The sequence below is a fragment of the Pundamilia nyererei genome, unplaced genomic scaffold, assembly GCF_000239375.1.
Source record: "Pundamilia nyererei isolate P.nyererei 1_Seehausen unplaced genomic scaffold, PunNye1.0 scaffold00391, whole genome shotgun sequence".
Classification (NCBI taxonomy): Eukaryota; Metazoa; Chordata; class Actinopteri; order Cichliformes; family Cichlidae; genus Pundamilia; species Pundamilia nyererei.
This window is the reverse complement of record NW_005187792.1, coordinates 90,529-108,028: the sequence shown is the minus strand read 5'-3', so window position 1 is coordinate 108,028 and position 17,500 is coordinate 90,529. Positions and strand designations below refer to the sequence as shown.

Below are 17,500 nucleotides of genomic sequence, written 5' to 3'. Positions count from 1 at the left end.
GACACTGTGCTTTAAGTGAAAAGTACGCTGTTATTTTTCATCTTCAGTGCATTCCAATCAAAACAATAGACTCAGTGGTCCAGAAATAAAATGTAATCACGGTACTATCAGTCATCCACCAAATAGGGGGCAGAGTTAAGGTTGCAGGGGGGCAGAGACAGACAGATAATCGATCCCAGAGTCTGACCTCTCAGTCTGAGGCCGTTGGACGTATACCGCTGTGAAGTGTTCACTGATTACCTGTGACCAGACAAGCATTCATGCCTAAAGTTGGATGAGGACTGCTGCAGACCAGCAGTCACATTTCATTTATGCCAACTGCTAAAAAGATTTAAATGAAGCTCAATGAAGTGAACATAAACCATGCTGTGCTCAGAAATTAGCTTGGCCAGAGAGATAAATAGATTTCAGGCTGAGCTGCATCCCATTTTAACATGAACTCAGCTTTTAATTGCTTGAGCACAAATCCCCACTTAATGTGTTTCCTCACACGTGTGAAGTTATAGGAAAACCACGCAACAGAAGTTATGTCCATAAATTAAAACAAATGTGTGAATTCTAAAGTCCTCAGCAGTGATTATAAATGAGAGACAAATTTTCCCCATAAAGTTTCAGGAGCGGCCGTTACAAATACAAATGTTTTGAAGTCATGTACACCGCAGCGGAGGATTAACACCGTTTCCTGGAACATCGGGCTCAGCCTCTTTTTCTTTAATATACACACTCTTCTCTACACCCACTCCATTAAATTAAAAGTCAGTGGTTTCCAGTCCAAGTTGGACGTTACAATTAAGTGACATTTTTGACAGCTGGATCGCAGCAGAGCACAAGTTGCTCCGGACCAAACTACACTTGCACTTAAACCACCGTCACCACTTGGCCGTTTGCGTTCAGTGGTTAACCACAGCGCCACAAATGACTTCTGTGTGGCTGCCGAGGGAGAAGAGAGTTTTACACTAAATATAACTGAGCTTAGCTGCTGTGGAGACAAGCTGAGGTCTGGGACGTGGCCAAAGTAATAGTGGTTTTCAGTGCTTTTTCAGTCATTACTCTACTGCCGTGGGGTTATATGGACTCAGGCCTCGCAAACAGTAATTAGAGATCACAGCAAAACATCAGCAGCAGCCCCAGACGACAGGGTCAGTGGTTTCGTGGCTTATGCACGCGGTCGGGCACCATTGCAATATTACTGCGAGGGTGAAATTCTACCAGTATGCTTGAAGCAAGTCAGATGTGCATCAAGAAACTGAAAGGGAAGCTGCAGGTTGTTATTACTGTCAGCAAATACACAAGTAATAATACAAAAGATCAAAAGTTTAAACTGCATTTGTCACTGAAACAATCAATGCTGAATAAACACTTAAGGCTTCAGACTCAAACATGCACGCCGATAAGGTCACAAGTGTTAAGAGCCTGGGTTCATTCGGGCAACTAATCTATAGCTCCAAAGAAGAAAGTGACCATGGGAATGTGTTGTGTGAACAACAGCAATAACAGTTTAAACATTTACTAGACAAGTGACAGGCTGGTTGTAAAAGGCCGAGCCCAAAGTCGAAGCGATACCAAACTACTGACTTATCGAAGCAGCTACTTCCCTGCTACGCTGCTTTTTACATGACAGTTTCAGATTTGATCCTCATCTGTTGTTACTCGATGGAATTAAAAGCTAAACAGAAACATAACCACCCCATAACACGGGTTGACACATACCAGAATGCCTGGCATTTAACCCCAAAGGGAAGTTTCTAACCCTCTACGCTGCCACCCACCCACCAAAACACACATGCACTCTCACCCAATATAGACTACAGACTTTCCTGTGGGGTAAAAATAGTAGCCCGCTGTTTGCCGTTCACAGGAGGGCGTGCAGATGAGAAATATGTGGCTTAATGATGAGCCAGGGTGGCTTTCTCTTACTGCCACCTGCACTGCCTGTGGCGAGCCTGTTTATTGTAGCGGAGCTGACCCACATTCTGCCGTCATCCCGGTGGCTTTGGCCTCATGCGCAGTCAGAGGGAGGAGGTGGGGGCTAGTGTGCTGTAATCCTGATGATGTTATGGCATTTAAAGGACTTTTTACTTGTACTGACGGGACAGAGTGGCATTGCTGAAGTTAAGTGTGAGAAGCTTGTTTCCAAAAGGTGATAATTCTGAAGTGCTCTTTTGTGGTGCAAGACATGGCTCCACCCTCAGCGGTAGATTATGCTGGCCTGACTTTTCAAAGTGAAAATTTGCATGGAGACTCTTGACCCCGTGCCTCTGTTTGTTCTGAGCTGACGTTTGCCGTCTGCCTTAGCAATTAAGCAGACTAAGAAAAACTTTACACTAAAAGGCTTCTTCTTCTCTCTTTTTTTCGTAATCACCGGTCACGCCCGTTATGTCAACAACTGCATTTAAAGCATTTGAAGAACACAGCACAGCCTAAGTGATGTTCTGCGATTATTTTAAGCGTATGAACTCACAGCAGCCCAGATGAGGCTAAAGTTCATGTGCCCAGAATAGCAGAGCCATTAGTATGGATTTAGATTTGGATCTACTTTATGCAGGAACTGAAACATGTTATAGCAGAAATGTGGGCCAACAGAAGCAGCATGACTTTTTCCCTCCTCCCTGGAGTATTTTGCCCATTTAGAAAATGCCATGTTTTCTGCAACACAGCGTGATATAAGCAGAACATTTAAAAGATTTTTTAAAAAAAAGAAAAAATGTAACTCTTAAAATGTTGAAACTCAGATCTTGCGTGACTTGGGAGTCTCAGAGAAAAGGGTAGAGCACATACACAATTCTGCCCATCACTTCACTAATGCACTGTATCTGGTGTTAAACGAAGACTGATTGCTTTATTTAAGATAACTTAGCTCAAAGATGCCAGAAAGTGATTATTACAATAGACAGGTTTTCATCTCCACAGGATGCATGTCTCCATTAAAATCATTAAAACAGAAGAAAACGTGCATTACTGTGTGTTAAAAACTGTTATTGAAACCATAATTGATTCAGTCCCCAAACAGGAAGATATTTTAATATCAAAACTTTCACTGTGTAAATAAGCTACTTATCTGATAAGAGTCTATCGTGCCAGTCGACTTCAAAAAAAAGTCACTTGATTAGTTGTTATGGGTTTGCTTTGTCCCCAATTTGCTCATCTGACACTGACTACAGCTTTTTGCTGTTTAAAGTGAGGAAGGCTTCTTCAGCCAGAGTTGCCCTTTCTCCTCAGCTGATAAGCCTGAACAAAGTCTACTTGCTAAGTTTATCCGTTAGACTTTTTATCCATTAGATTTTGCAAATACAAATCTTTTATCAAATGCATATGAGCAGATACATTGTTCAACTTCCCGTGTCCTCTAAGTACACTGAGAGTGTTATTTTAGCATCGCCGAACGTGTTTTCCTGCTATAAAAGCTGCACACGCGACATGGAGGAAAGGCAAAAGCAATTAGGTCCCATGATTTACTCTACCTGCTTTAATAGGGAAGTGAGGGCCTCCCAGACGGAGGTCATGGTTCTTAACCTCGCTGCTCTGCTACCAAGTTAATCAGTTTGAAACATGTGTTTAGTTCAGCACAGACAAGCAGCTTTATAGCTGCAATTTAAGATTTTTCTTCACAGGGTGACTCACTGGCATAATGATCAATAATTATGAAGTGGGACCTGAAAATTAACTCATACCCTCCTGTAGTCTCACCATAAAAGAGCTGCATATTGCCCATACTTGTCTTCAAGCTGTGTTCCATTTATGCCGCCGCTCAGAGGCAAACCGCCTTCCCAAACAGCTCAAGCAAAAAACTTTACACATCATGATGCATCAGGGGAAGTGCAGCCAGCTTGCCAAGGTAAGGACTACAAGGCCCCTCTCAAAAAAGCAATTAAGGCAGAGGGAGTCATAATATTGAATGGAGAGGGGGGTGCATTCCTCTGAGAGAGGCAGTAGCAGTAGACTGTGAAATTCATATTGACTAGAGAGGCAAACATACACAGGTAAGCAGCAGTGCCCAGCTTTTTCCTTGTCAGCCAAAGAACAGCGCCTGTAGTCTGTCGCTTTCAAATATATAAGTTCAGCCATCCAAAGATGAACCTATACACAAGCTCACTGGACACAGAACAGCTTATAGAGTAAAAAACCAACAACACGCACACGCACACAAACAATTTGCACAGTTCTCTCTAAAACAACACAGCACTAAGATGATATCTGGAAAATGAAAAAACTGCTGAACTCGGGATGTGAGCTCACTGGTGTGTTAAATCCCACTTGATTAAAGCAGGAAAACGCCTTCGACAATGAACTGTGCCAGTCCACTTAATTAAGTCAACTTGTACTACCAGGGAGCGCTGGGAAACGAAGAAAGCAAAAGCAAACAGGGGAGCTGCCGCTTGCTCCCCGAGCTTTTCTCTGGATGCTAATCAAAGGCTTGATCTGCGAGCAGGACAGGCCCCGGGGATGTCGCTCTGCTTGGCTGATCCTGGCAATTTGCTCTTGGTAATACCCTCTCTCTCACTCTGCACCCCGGAGAACCCGGAAGACCATCTCACCTAATCTGTATGGCCGATGGAACGCACAAATACAACCTCCCCCCGCCTCCCAAAGTGCATCTGCTTCACCAGAGAATAATCACATAATGGCCATGGAGTTATTACATGCTCCTTATTATCCCATCTCTCTTTGTGGCTCCAATTTAGAGATTCAGTACTAAAGAAGATTGAAGATAAAGACACTGCATTTGATTAACTAAAACAATAATCATGTATATGCTCTCAAAATGAGCGAGACGTACACATTTCTCAATATGTGCATCTGCTCCGTCACTGTTCGTGTTTGTATTTGTGCAATACAGGCCAGTGGGAGCATCTGGTGGTTATTATGATGCCTGGAGGTCTGAGGAAAGGGAGCAGCGTGCGTATGAGAGTTGCATGATTTGTTTGTGGTCTGCGCAGCGCTGCTCTGGTGATGCTCTAAGTTCTTCCTCTGAAAAACCCTCAAGAACTTATCAAAGCCACAATCACTCCAATTGCACAACTGTCATTTCATCAGTCAGCCGGTGAGCAAACTCATGGCAGAGGAAAAACCAGCACTGACTAAAACACAGGAAAGCCAGGAGTAAACCAAGAATTAGAAGCAAGAGGGAAGATGAGGGTAGAAGAGAGCAGTTCAGGTTCCCACCTTTAAAAGAGATGAAGACACGGGGCGCGGCCAGTGGCTCATTGCTCACTTGGTTCCCAAAAGCCAAGCCGCACAGTGCCAGGAGGGTGTGGACCGTCCACAGACCGTCCAGCTGCATGGTGGACCAACCTCCTGTAGCTCCAAAGGCTGCTTTTTGGGTTTTTTTGTTTGTTTTTTTAAATCTGCAGGGACAAAAAGAAACACGTGAGAAGAGAAGATGCTGACTCTACTTTACACTTAAAACCAAAAAAGAATCTGCCACCGTGAGCCTGTTTTTCATTTATAATTTTATGTGACGCGTCAAATCTTTATCTCCCAAGGGCCCCATCACACTGCGAGTTTTGGGCGACACAGCACCGAGGTGCAGAGTTTACGCCCAGATTTCTGGGAGCTTCATTAAACTGATGAGTCCTAATGGAAAGGAGCCAGACTTTTAGAGACTTGCACATTGCTTCCATTTGGTAAAAATTATGTTTGTTTTTCAGAGCGCGACAAAATAATGGCAGTATCGCGCTGACTCCACTGAAGCTTTTCTTCTGCTCCTCTACACGCAACCAAAATGCATTCCTGCATCATGACACCACGCTGTAATTACTGGGTTCACCTAATGCCAGGCTATACCACAACTTCACACTTACTTAAGGAAAATAGCACAAAAATAACATTGTGATTGATGCATCTCAAATACAGGTCTTAGCTGTTGATTAAAGAAAAGGCCTGCAAGTAATGACAGCCTCAAAGCTGAACAACTAAAAAAAAGGTGGTGACATTAATTGTTGATGAAGTATAGACACTTTTAAGCAGCTGATGTTTCACACATATGTGACTGACCATAAGAAATACTCGTGTATGCGGCTACCTCTTTACCTGCAAAACTTTTCTTTTCCACCTTTGTTCCCATAAAGCCTCCCTGAGCTCACTGACCGGACACCTACAGCCTGCATATCTCCTCTCCGCACAAACCACCGACACTTCAAACATTGGACGAATTTCCACCTCAAAAGCACCTTCAGAGACCTCAACAGAGCAGAACAGTCTTCAGACTGGTTGGCTGAAGCGAATTTATGAGTAAAAGCAGCTGTTTAAACCTCGGCTGTTTACAATTTGTAAACCATCCAGCTGTTTATTCTAAGAGAGAGGCCAACTCCTTCGCACAAGCGCATGAAATCAAACAAGGCACCGCTCACAGATGACACCGAGGATTGCGAAAGACACACCGTACCATGAAGTAAAAAATACAAATATGTATGTCATAGACAGTGATATGAAATATTAATACAAAAGTTTACAAAAACAAAAAAACAAAAAACAAAAACCCTTTTAGTCATGGAAACATCATATTAGTCCAAATAGCTTAAAAGAAGAAAAGGTCTCAGCTTCTTCACAGTTTATTAACTGACATGTGTTGAACAAATGTAATGCAATCATTAAAACTTACAGACGGAAACCAGTAAAATCTGGATGGACAGGGCTCAGTGGCTACAGCGCTGCTTTAATCCAGCAGACAAGAAAATAACCATCTGCATTTGCTGCCGATTAAAAACATTTTTTAAAACATTTCACAGTTACCGTGACACAGGGAAATTCCTCAGTGTTGTATTGTATGTAAATATAAATAAAACACTATACAACTTCATTCACGTGCATGTATGAATGTGTTCTTCGGCAATGAATAATAATAATAAAACAAATGTCATGCAAAAATGTTGAATGTTGCTGAAACACGCTGAAATGTGTGTAACAGACTGGCAGTCTTGGCTACACATGGACGACAGAACTGTAAACAGTCTGGTGCGGTATTAGAGCGCACGGTAAACTGCACAGCTATTAAATAAACAGTGATAATGATTCGCGCTGGAATTGATTTTCCGATCAAAAGAAATTAATAATGATCATAATTTGCTGTTTCTGTTTCATTGTTTCAAAAAGAAAATGAGAGAGTCGGTAAGGCGTGGTGCCAATCATAAATTCAAGTATTTGACAAAAAAAAAGCGCGATCCTGTATGCAGGTAACATGTTGCGTGATATTCATAATAAGGAAATAAAGTGTAAAATAAATACATAGATACATAATCACAAAGGAACAGTCCATGCAGGCTTACCTCACGGGTCTCCGGATATAAGTTCAGCCTTGCAAGTCATTGAACAAACCAATTCCAACAGATCGATCACTCTCTCTCTCTCTCCAAGTTGAAAGCAGTAATAACAATAGAAAATCCCGGCGCGGCTTTCTGGTCGAACCCCGTTCAGGAGTGGGGTGGAGGTGGGGTGGGGGCACTTTGTACCTGTGCGCACTGCGTGTCTATTGGCCCCGGAGTTGTCAGTGAACACAATGAGAAAAATTACAATTGCGCGAAAATAAAAAGGGAGAAAATGTTCCTAACTGAACCTTGTGCGTGACCGAGAGTCGATTGGATGCTGTCGTCGCACGACTACAATCAACATCTCGTGGGGGGTGGGGGAAGCCGCTCGATACAAGAAAAGTCCCCGCGGTGTCCAGACGCGTAGCGTGTGCTCCGTCGGAAAGTTGGGCGCTCCTGACTGTAGGGAGGCAGGGCGCTAGCAGGTGGATGCAGAGGCCCATTTGCCTTAAACACACCCACAGGGCGGGCAGCGACAAGCCGAGCCGCCCATCAGTGAGCCTGCCAGCCTGGGGGGGGGACGTGATTTACTACCTTATCATACCACAGTCAGAGAATAGACTTTATACTGTGCTCTGGTCTCGCGTAGCTGACTGAAAGTGTATTTGTATCACCATTTCATCATGGAACATTTATTATTACACAGAGATCAAAGCAGAAAGTTTTAGGATCATCCCCTTGTGACGATTTTATCAGGGGTTCACACCTTATTTAAACAAGATCAGGATTAAAACGCACTAACAGAGACAAAGTGTTCTGCGCCAGGTCCCACTGTCTGCCGGTCTTTATTTGTTAACTATGGGCTTTCAGTGGTGTTATGACAGTGTAATAAGTCATCAGTCTTTTTTTAAATAATTAGTTATTTTCTACTTTGTCTGTAAAACAAAGTAGAAAATAACGATTAGGGTCCTTTTTATAGATATACGGTCATACAATGAGACAGCCGAAAGTGTTCACAAACTGGCAATTCAAAGGCTGTATACCAACCAGAAACAGATGTGTAAAATAGAAAACTAAATCAGACAACAATACTTTTCAAATCATTTCAAATTTAACTCAAAAGACAAATGTTGAAAAACAGCCTTTAAAAAATAGACATGCATCGAAGCTGGAGCCAGTTTCATGCTTCAAAAACAGATGGGACAGGGAAATACAAGACTGGGGAAGTTGTGCAGTGCTCAAGAAAAAACTATGAAACACCTGTTTCAGAATCTGTCAGTAATTAAGATGATAAGTGACAGACTGGGCATAAAAAGAACTCAGGGGGGCTGAGTTTCTTAATATTACATTTAAATTGTTTAAAATAAAGATTTGTTCATCTAAAGTTGCCAAGAATTTGGGGTTTTTATCATATATGATGCACTGCATAATTAAAAGATTCATAAAGTGAATAACAATCTCTGTAGGCAGGGACATGGCCAAAAAACAAAACTGTTTTCATAACCCACAGAGAGGTAGGATTCTTTTTGGAAATCCCACAAGAGGCTGAGAATCACTTGAAAATCACATGAAAACTAGAAATGGAGCTGCTTTCTCCAAACGTGTCTAACACTGAGGCAAAGTGGGGAAAATGTCCTGTGGGATGACCAATCAAAAACTGAAATTCTCTTTTCCAGGTTAACGAGAAGAGGGAGCATTTGATTTACTATCACCACACAGTTGAAGAGCCATCATCCATGACTGCATGAGGCTTCATTTATGTCTGTCCTGGGTAACCTGCAGATTCAGAGGCATCAATAATGTTAAAGAGTGTACACAGTTTTTGGAGCATCACAGACGGTCATCAGGACAGCATCTTTGGTCAGGAAGTGTCTTGGCTAGTCAGAAAGATGATCCCAAACCTCTTACTACAACATTATGGATTTGAAGCTGTAGGGCACCCACCGAAGAGATCTGGCACAATTTTAAAAAGAAAACGTAATAAAGGAAGACCTGACCAGCTAGAATCTCAAAAAACTTAGATGATGACAGATATGTTTTGATAGGTTTTACATTCTTTTGTCTGCATTGTGTTCTATGTTTGCTTGGAAACCGTGTTTAATGCATGGCTGCAGAAAGTTATTTGATAATCATTCATAGAAAGCAGTGGTTAGCATTTAAAAGCTTTATTATTAAATGCAGGTAGATGTGAGATTTGCTGCTTTTTGCATGGAATTTAAAGCTACATTAAATGATTTTGGGCTCAAAACTTGGCATACGTTATAGTTAATTATTCCACTGGTCACCCTGAATGCTTAATTTTAACTTCCAAAGCAGGCAGTTGTATTTGTAAATTAAAAATTAGTCGGCTTTTTTGCACTCTGCTGGGCTACTTGGAGCCTGTAAAACACACTTGTCACAGGCCGTAAATACAAACCAATGAGATGAAAGAAAGTGAGAATTCTCTGTGGGTTTGTCACTACAAACAACACCTTTCATAGCACACAAAGTCATTTCGTCAACTGTGATATAAAATTATAAATTATGTCAACTGTAATGCCTGAAAATAGTACAGGGAAGAAGATGACAGGCACGTTTTTAAAAGTGGCAGCAGAAGCAACAACAGTTTGCCAAGAAAAGACCAAATGCTAACCGAGGTAAGCAATTGTCAAGTATGATGATGTAAAGCTTTTGATACCACTTCTGTGTTTATTAATATGCAAATTAGTTAGCTGCACATGACGACTCGGAAAAAATATTGTTGTGTGAACAGCTCTGAGTCGAATTTCCCATCTCTTCAACAACCGATATAGTACAGAAAAGAGTCTTACACAGAGGAGCTGTTAGTTTCCTTTAAATCAGTCGATTGTATTTCCATCTTCTATCTCTCTGACAACCAACGAGGCACCATCTGCCACCCACACATGAGGTGTGGAGGGAAAATTTTCAAGAGGAATTGGCCTAAATGGTGCATACATGTCTTCTTTTTTCTTTCAACAAGTGAGCGGCTTTAACTTAAATCCTTTTCAGATTCTTCTTCACGCCCAAAAATACACTTTAGCTCACCTTCCTCATACTTTTTAAAGTGTTTATCAAAATGACACAAAAATCACTCCTATTAGTTTCCATTCACGAGCTAAAAGTTTTGTGCATGCAAGTTTATTACAGGGTTACACTGATTTCTTTCTACTCAATATTTGACCCGTCAAGTCCATTTTTTTGTGACTTAGAGCACAGACAATGTCGCGATTGTCGAGTCTGACTTATCAGAAATTAAAACTCTTATCTTCGTTATGTACCCATTGATTTGAAAAAGGGTGAGTAATGTAATTCATTTGATGGTACATGGAAAATGACATTAAAATGGTTAATTTACTCCTCTATTCAAACACAGTTACCGCCTGTGAAGATATTCTAAAGCTCGTTGAGAAAATTAAACATTTTCCAGTTTTTAATCATATTCCATTCACTGTCCTTTCACACCTGCATTATCTGCCTTTCATTCAATCTGGAGCTTTAATGGCGAGTCACCATTAAGCCTGTCGGGGAGTTTGAAAGTTTGCAAAAGAATTCAGCTGTTGGCTCAATGCTGTCAAAAGAAGCTGTCCCGCTCGACTTTTCTCGCATATGAAGCCGTGGCATTGGCTCTGCAGCCTTCATTTTGCAGCCTGACTCAACATAAAGGTTCTTTTTTAAAGTGACTTGGCAGAGGTCAAATAGAAAAGGATCAGTCTGATGAGTGCAAGTAGACTTCTTCCTCTTCAGAATAACTTCGGTATTCAGTAAAGACATGGCAGATTTTCTACGAGCCAGGACCTCATGCTTCTCCAAAGATATCCTACACAAGCTATCCAATTTGTTGAAAGGAAAAAACAATCATCTGTCAGCTTGATTGCATATATTTTATGCATGCATACCACCGAGTTTCATACATTGTTTCTAAGGGAGCCCTGAACTGCAACATTTGTGATAAAAATCTTGACAGTGCCTGATTCCAAGCTGCTGCTGACATCTATCTTAGAGATGCATGAAGTTGTTTTAAAGTTCTGGAGAAGACCCTGCATTTCAGGTGAGGTGTGAACAGTGCCTTTGGTGGTTCTGCCTGCAGGGCAGGAAGACATGCCAGGTGTTATATCAGTATTTGTTCAGGGGATCATCTGTAATGCAATCTAAAGTTCATGTGTGGAGAGATGTGACACACTGAATGCCCGATAGACACTTCTTTGTGGTTTTTATACTTGTTTTGAACCGTAAAAGATCTGAGGTTCCATATCTGAGATTAAAAAAAATGTCGTGACTGTTGCTTTTACTCTGTTTTGTCTACTTTGCAAATCTTTGACCATGAATCTTCTTTTTAGTATTATTGTGATGTTCTTATCAACCCAACGTTTGGAAAGGTTAAATACTCATCACATAACATAATGGCATTGAAACACATCAAAACATGCTACATAAAGTTGATTTACTTTATGTTTCTCATTCAACCTATAAGTAAGAGACTGTATGACTCAAAATATTTCTAAAGTTTTCACAAGTGCTCAGATCTTCTACCTCAGTGAACATAGAAATACAAAAAAAATCCATTACAAGTAAAACAATTAATATTATAATTCCATAAAAATTCTACTTATGTAAAAGAAAAGCTAATAAAGAGGTAGTTGAAGCTAAAAGGAACTCTACTTTTTATGCAAACAGGACTGGTTTAATAATTTATACTAATACATTAAAATGTAAGCAGCATCTTGATGTCGTGGTTAGAGAAGAAGCTACTAAACATTTGTTAAACGTCATTTACAACATCATATTTGCATCATATTGTATACACTCAGATGTGTTTTGAATGCAGAATGTTAGTGGGTAAAGTGCAATATTTCTAATATAATGCAGTTTCTTTTTAAAAGAACTGAGTGCTATAATATGGAAACAATACTCAAATTTAAATCGATTTAAAAAGACATGCAAAAAAAATATTTTCAAAAAAATGGAATTTTGTAACTTATCATACAGCTTGTGCATTTTTCTTTCAAGACTAAATGGATTCTGTGGTGATTTTTTTTTAGTATTTTATATAACATTTCTTAATGCTGCTTTTTATTTCATCTGTCCGTTCATTTTCTTTCATTTACCCAATTCCTGATATCACAGGGAGACTGGAGTTTATTTCACAGGTCACTGACAGAAAAGCAGGGTGCACCCGGGACATATAATATGGCAGGGCTAACACAGCCGGCAACCACAGTCAATTTTGAATCACCAGTCTTTGGCTGGTGGGGGTGAGCTGAAGTACCTGGAGCACCCACACAGATACAGGGAGCGCATATTAACTGTCACAGAAAAGCTCCAGCTGGACAGTGGACTTGAACCCAGGACGTTCTTCCTGTGAAGCATGAGTGCTAACCGCTACATTGGCTACCCAGTGTTATTTGCATTTTTAAAAATATTTCATAAATTGTTGGTAGATTTTTAGATTTTATTGACTTAAATCATATAAACAACACTCATGTTGTTTTCTTCTTTTTAATATTGTGGCTCTACACCAAGATGCTCATTATTACCGGGGCGATCGTGGCTCAAGAGTTGGGAGTTCGCCTTGTAATCGGAAGGTTGCCGGTTCGAGCCCCGGCTTGGACAGTCTCGGTCGTTGTGTCCTTGGGCAAGCCACTTCCCCCGTTGCCTACTGGTGGCGCCAGTGTCCGGCAGCCTCGCCTCTGTCAGTGCGCCCCACGGTGGCTGTGGCTACAATGTAGCTTGCCATCACGAATGGGTGGATGACTGGATATGTAAAGCGCTTTGGGGTCCTTAGGGACCTGTAAAAGCGCTATATAAATACTGGCCATTATTAGTGTTTTTTTACTAATGTGTGCTGTCAACATATGCAGAGAAAAATGTGTCAATATCAGTTCGTCCCTGCAGGAAAAACAAACACGCTGACCACCAAATTATTGGGAATATAAACAATGATGTAAGTGCATCGTTATCACATTATAAATTGTCACTAAGTCACATTGTTCTGCAAACCTGAAGTGCTGTTCCTCTTGAGAACAAAAAGGTAATGTAAATTACAAAGTGCTCTTTGTTTTGGCTACTTCTACCTAATTTTACGGGAATAATACTGATCCTTAAAAGTACTAGGTCTGCAGCTAGCACACAGTGTTAGCAACACACCCACATACTTGTACACGTACACATGCACAAAGCCTCCGAACTTAAACTGCCTTGTTTCTCCAACAACACGACTTAGCGATATTTCAAATTCAGCAGACAAGAGCTCACCTTGTGTTGCAGCCAGATAGGAGAAAAGCTTTGCTCCCAGCACTTTCTCTAGATGATGTCCTCAAAGTTATTAGCATTTAAATGAGAAAGGAAAAGTATCATATCTAGATCACAGAAGAACTCTCAACAGAGTAAAACTTGTTCAACAACTGGAAAAGTGTAGACTAAAGTTTTCTCATCTCCTGAGCTAAATGACTGAGTGTGAGTCAATTAGTATAACACGTACTTTGGGGATGGAAAGAAGGGGATTTCAAACTTTCTAATCATAATGAATACATGGATTTGACTCCTCAGACTGATGATTAAAGTTCAGTGTTTGGACCACCTTCCTCTTCCCCTACCTGTGTTTGGTGGCTTTGAGTAACACTTTCCTCTGTTGTTTTTGGCTAACTGTGGAACTCCATCCACTTCCCAGACGCTTTGGCCCTAACGACGCTTTACTGCCAGTGTCGCCCCTGCTGCCCCGGGGAACCACAACCCACAGCAACCAGAACGAAGGAAATGACTTTGATTTCCTTCCACTTTTCACACATCAAATGGGCAAGGGAAAGAAACCCATACACGGGGCTTGACCTAGCTGAATAAACAAACTTATGCCACAGTGTATGTGTGTGTGTTTGTGTGTGGGTGTGTGCACGTTTATAACTGTGTCAGCTGAATTGTGTGTGTGTTGGGCATAATATAATGTGTGCGTTGAGGAATAGGTGAGTTCATTTTTATACAACACAGCTCTACATCAGTGTTGACATAATGTGAAAGGTAAATATTCTGTAATTGAATAAAATCACAAACCGACACATCGGCCCGAGGAGAAATAGCCAACCCAGTCTAAGATTCTCAATACAGCGTTGTTCTCCAAGACTGCCTGTCTGAGGCAGGCGACCTCTGTAAAGTTGAGTGTCAGAATTTGAACAAATAATCCATCTACTAAAGTATAAATGATGATTTCATTCAGTGGAGTGCTGGGTTTGATTATGAAAAAAGAAACACAAGTTCTCTAGGTGGGTCAAACATGATTCATACTGTGTCATACTTCCCCTTCACACCAATTTTCTGGGAGGTACCATACTAGGACAGAGTTGATGTTGTGTTGCTGCTACCCATGGGAGAGGTAAAAGCAGGACTGAATCACTGAACCACTGAAGTATTGACATGTGCGTGAAACGGCACTCGTTTTCACACAAACGATGATTATATATCAGAATCTGCAGAACTGGGAGGTCCTGCTACCATCCCAAGACAATGCAGCAATAAAAGCTACAGAGACAGGGGAACGGGCCACACAGATTGTCAGCTACCTCTGACTGATGTTGCATTACCCAATACGTTGTCAGAGTGTTACACCACCAAAAGGACTATTGCAAAGAGTTTCTTATTTGAAAATGGAAATGAGGCTTGGGTTAGTTTGAAATTTGTCAGCCACTGAACTGATGCAAAAAAAAAATTACTAAATTCTTGTGCTGCTCCACATAAAAGACACATTGTTTTGAGCTCCTTATTGCTGACTCTAATCCTCTCATATCAGTGCTCCAATGCTTCTTCCTAACTAATGTGGTATATTTAGACATACAGTGCTTAACAAATTTATTAGACGACCTATGATAATAAAAAAGAAAAGAAAATGCTAAACATTTTAGAAATGTGTCAAAAACTTATATTGTCATCCATTAGGTGAATAACAAACTGAATTAATGCATTTGTGCGCAATCAAATAAAACATTCAACCTTTAAACTAAGTTTCCTGTTTAGAAATGTAAATAATTGTGATTTGGCATCTTAATCATACTTAAATACCCTATTAAAACTGCAATGTGCATCAAATTTTTTCAGCTTTTTTTTTTTAAATAGAAAAAACATTCAAATTCATGGATACGAAGAATACTTTTATTTTGACATAGCATTTTTTCCTAGATGAACATAATCAGCTTTTTGTTATGTCCTTACCTGGATGACTGAGCAGAGATCAAGACGTTAAAAATATCATTTTGATCAGAAAGTTTGTGTGTATGTTTTCTGGATAAATAACAATGCCATTAATTTAGGGCTGCTGTAGCAGAGACATTAATTATTTTTTACTTAGTTACTCACATATAGCTAAAAAGACAATCGACCATCCTGTAAAAAGAAAACAGAACATTTTTATTAATTAACAGAAAATGTTCTGTTGTTTGTTTGTTTATTTTTATAATAAAAACGGGTGAAAAGTGAAAAACAGCTGTTAATCTTTTATATACTTTTGTTATATTTTAAATGGCCATAAGCAAGGTCTTTTCAATACGAAAGCTGTAAAACTCTAAAATATAGTTAAAAGTTCAAAATGTATGTCTTCCTTCACATTTATCACAGCTGTCCAGTGGGCTGAATGGGAGTCTGTGCAGGGCCAACCCCCAGCTTTAAAGAAATAAGATAAGGGCTTAGAGAATAAATAGGTAGCTTAGTCTTGAGCAGTGTCGCTCAAGTTACTTGAAAAAAGTAATCGGATTACAATAACGCATCTCTGGTCTTGAGTGCTTGAAATTCAAGGCAATTGGACCTGAAGTGAATTTCAATGCTGAAGGCTGCTACAACCTGCATGACTCAGAGCTTCCACAGACATTTAGCTCAGTCAGCTACATTAGCTTAGAGGGAAACAGAAAACCCGTCTATGTCCAAAGGCAGAAATATTTCCCTGCTAAACCGAAATAATTAACATGATGTGTTTTGCTTTTGAATTCAAAAGAGCAAAAGTATCAATTTACTGTTTTATAGGAGGTATGTGTATGTGCATCTTGGAGTTTCAGTCAGACACTTAACAAGTGCTTCCAGGCTAGAAACAATCCCACATTTCACAACATGTAATTTTACACCTTTTTATGAGTTAAACAAACAAGATATAGCAAGTTAACTAGTGAGTGTCAGAGGAGCTGGTAGGCTGATAAAAGTAATGTTCCTAGAAGATAAAAAAAAATGAAATAAAAATTGCTACATCTCACAGTTTTCACTGTTTTGCAAAGCTAAGTGAACCAGCTACTGGTTCCAATACATGCATAATACATACAGCCAGGTTAATAAATACTTGTTGCATTGATCATTAATTTACAATTCAGATTCAGGACATGATCAGTTTGTGTCTTCATATTTTCTTATTTATTGAAATTAAACAGCAGACAACATGACACTTACTTTGCTGTGACAGTTGCATTATTTGTTAGCATAACTCTTTAATACATATCAAAACTCATTACACAACCATCCATGACTAACTAACAGTGCCTCTGTCAGCATGTGTAGTTACTGTCGCTATACTCTCTGAAAAAAAGACAAGAAAAGTAATAACAAAACTATATTAAGTGTGTCTGATGTAATAATGGACGAACATGAATGCACTCCAAGGGGTGGAGATGAGCGATATGAAGAACAGTCTGTGCTCTGCACCTTCTCCCAGTGTCTTGCTGTCTACTGTGGTGTTTACTTGGCACTAATCTGTGCTGTGGTCACTTCCTGAGGATGTCATGGGACTCCTAGTGGGTAATAGCATGATATTTCCTCTGGGTTGTCATTCCTTCCTTTCAATAGGATACGGGGGTCATGACCTCATCTGCTGCACTCATCTTCTAATACCAGCTGATTTCCTGCCATGCTTTAATTTCAGGGAAAAAAACTTTGAAAGAACTGTAGACTTCTGAAGATGAAGGAGTCCATGTGGGAGGGTGGAGAATACAGGACATAGCAGTGGAGACATGCAGCTATCAATATCCAGTGACTGAAATGACACCAGCAATAATTTACAATAATTTACATTTAGTAATCTCAGACAGTATCACTATTGTCCAACTGTGTCCAGTCAATATAATTGATCCACAAAAATTTAATAGATGCTGTTTCTTACTATGGATCCTGTTTCCCTAACACACTAACACCAACAACAGAGAGGACAGATGGTTTGAAAGAGGAGTGAAAGAAGCCATCTATGTCCACTGTGAGCGACCATCTTTGAACAGAGGCGGGGGTTTACGACACCAACT

The 17,500-nt window shown here is 40.2% G+C and overlaps 1 protein-coding gene across 8 annotated transcripts in view; it reads right to left on the bottom strand.

Moving 5' to 3' along the window:
• The window catches only part of sema3fb (sema domain, immunoglobulin domain (Ig), short basic domain, secreted, (semaphorin) 3Fb), a 59,918-nt gene extending 52,224 nt beyond the window's left edge, over window positions 1-7,694 (bottom strand). For all 8 annotated transcript variants that reach the window (XM_005752920.2, XM_005752922.2, XM_005752921.2 and 5 more), the window contains exons 1-2: window positions 7,266-7,694; window positions 5,164-5,345 (exon numbers count right to left, since the gene is read on the bottom strand). In XM_005752920.2, coding sequence (XP_005752977.1) covers window positions 5,164-5,281 — 118 coding nt within the window. In that variant the 5' untranslated portion in view covers window positions 5,282-5,345; window positions 7,266-7,694. The remainder of the gene's footprint in view (window positions 1-5,163; window positions 5,346-7,265) is intronic.
• Between the last annotated feature and the right edge of the window lie 9,806 nt (window positions 7,695-17,500).